Raw genomic sequence first — 1,457 nt, 5'->3', positions numbered from 1 at the left:
ACACAACAACACAACCATTACCACTACCAACACGTATTTGTGAAGTGAAGTGAAGTGAAGTAAAGTAAAGTGTATAGTGTAGTTTGTGACATTGTGATTGTGGCGAATTAATTTAATTGATGTTGATGTTGATGTATGAACCGGTGGATTGATAGAAGTACTAACGGACGGACGGACGGATGGACGAACGGACTTGTGTGTGTTGAAGTTGAATAGAACAGATTGATGATGAAGACAACTGTGTTGCTTTATATTCCAATTGTCGTATTGAAGCTTTTTCTTTTTTGTTTTTTTTACTGCTTTTTCGTCTTGTTATTTTTATCGATCATTTATTTTTTTGACCTTTTTTTCATTTGTATTTTTTCCTTGTCTGCTCTTTTTGATTTTTAATCTCATTTTCCATTGGCCTAAATCTTCGACTAATTTTTTCAACCAATCATGTTTATGATAGCCTGGTTTGACCTGGAATCGTTCAAGTTTACCTTTTTGTAAATAATTTTGTTTAGAACTTACATTGTCTCTCTATATTTCAGTTGTCTATCATATTACGTAGATTATCATGAAGTACAAACAGATGCTGTCCAAACATATTAATCTTGAGACACTGCAACACATGGACTTGATCTCTCTAAATCACACGACAATCGACAGCCACAAACAGTCAGTACAACTCGAATACCACACAAACTCACTATTGAAACCTACCGAAAGTCGAACTTTAAATCATCCATTACATCCTTCGATGGAGTCTTTAGTTTTTGTAACAGAAAATAAATTAAAGGAAGATATTCGGGCGTTTACTACTCAGAATACCGAAACTAGTATTTTTCAAGAGAATGCAGGTTCACAATCACCATCAAGTTACTCAAATATAACTAATAAATGTCAGATAAAATTAAACACTTTGTCAAATCCTCCTAAAATTAGAAAAAGTAAGTTACTAAATACTATCTTTATATAATTATTAAATGAGGATTTATAAAGTTTCTCCTCCATTAAGTCTATTACTATTCTATTTTAAAAAAATTTGACCCCCTGTCAGTATTAAGACATATGTGTCTCGGTGTTTAATCAAAAGAGTTTGAAGATTCTAATAATAATCATGAGTCCACTCAATCATCTTTAATATGATGCATAATCATTCACAGAACTAAACCCATTTGATGTCATAGAGAATTGTACATACGTACTTGTCGGAAAATAATCGATAATGTCATTATTAATTAATTATACAGGTTTCTAGCAATAGACGATGTATGTTGCAATTTTTAATTTTTCGGTCTTATTCCTCACCAAATTATTCAATGCATTAGGCTCAGTAGTAATTCGATATTCTTTTTAATTTATTTTCGTTAAGAAGTTTGAGAATTAAATTTAATCATCTCAACAAGTGTTATTCGAAACTGCATAAATGAGTTTGGGTTTAGTAGTTTGTATTACATTTTCTAAAAACTACA

The 1,457-nt window shown here is 31.0% G+C and overlaps 1 protein-coding gene across 1 annotated transcript; it reads left to right on the top strand.

The window, feature by feature from the left end:
- Positions 1-559: 559 nt before the first annotated feature.
- On the top strand, positions 560-961 carry MS3_00010261 (uncharacterized protein; the record flags this gene model as incomplete). The annotated part of the gene is made up of 1 exon (XM_051218619.1): positions 560-961. One exon carries the CDS (start codon positions 560-562, stop codon positions 959-961), a length of 402 nt encoding a protein of 133 aa, XP_051064113.1.
- Between the last annotated feature and the right edge of the window lie 496 nt (positions 962-1,457).

The sequence above is a fragment of the Schistosoma haematobium genome (assembly GCF_000699445.3).
Source record: "Schistosoma haematobium chromosome Unknown HiC_scaffold_159, whole genome shotgun sequence".
Taxonomy (NCBI): domain Eukaryota; kingdom Metazoa; phylum Platyhelminthes; class Trematoda; order Strigeidida; family Schistosomatidae; genus Schistosoma; species Schistosoma haematobium.
The sequence above is the reverse complement of the archived record's forward strand: the minus strand, read 5'-3'. Positions and strand labels throughout refer to the sequence as shown.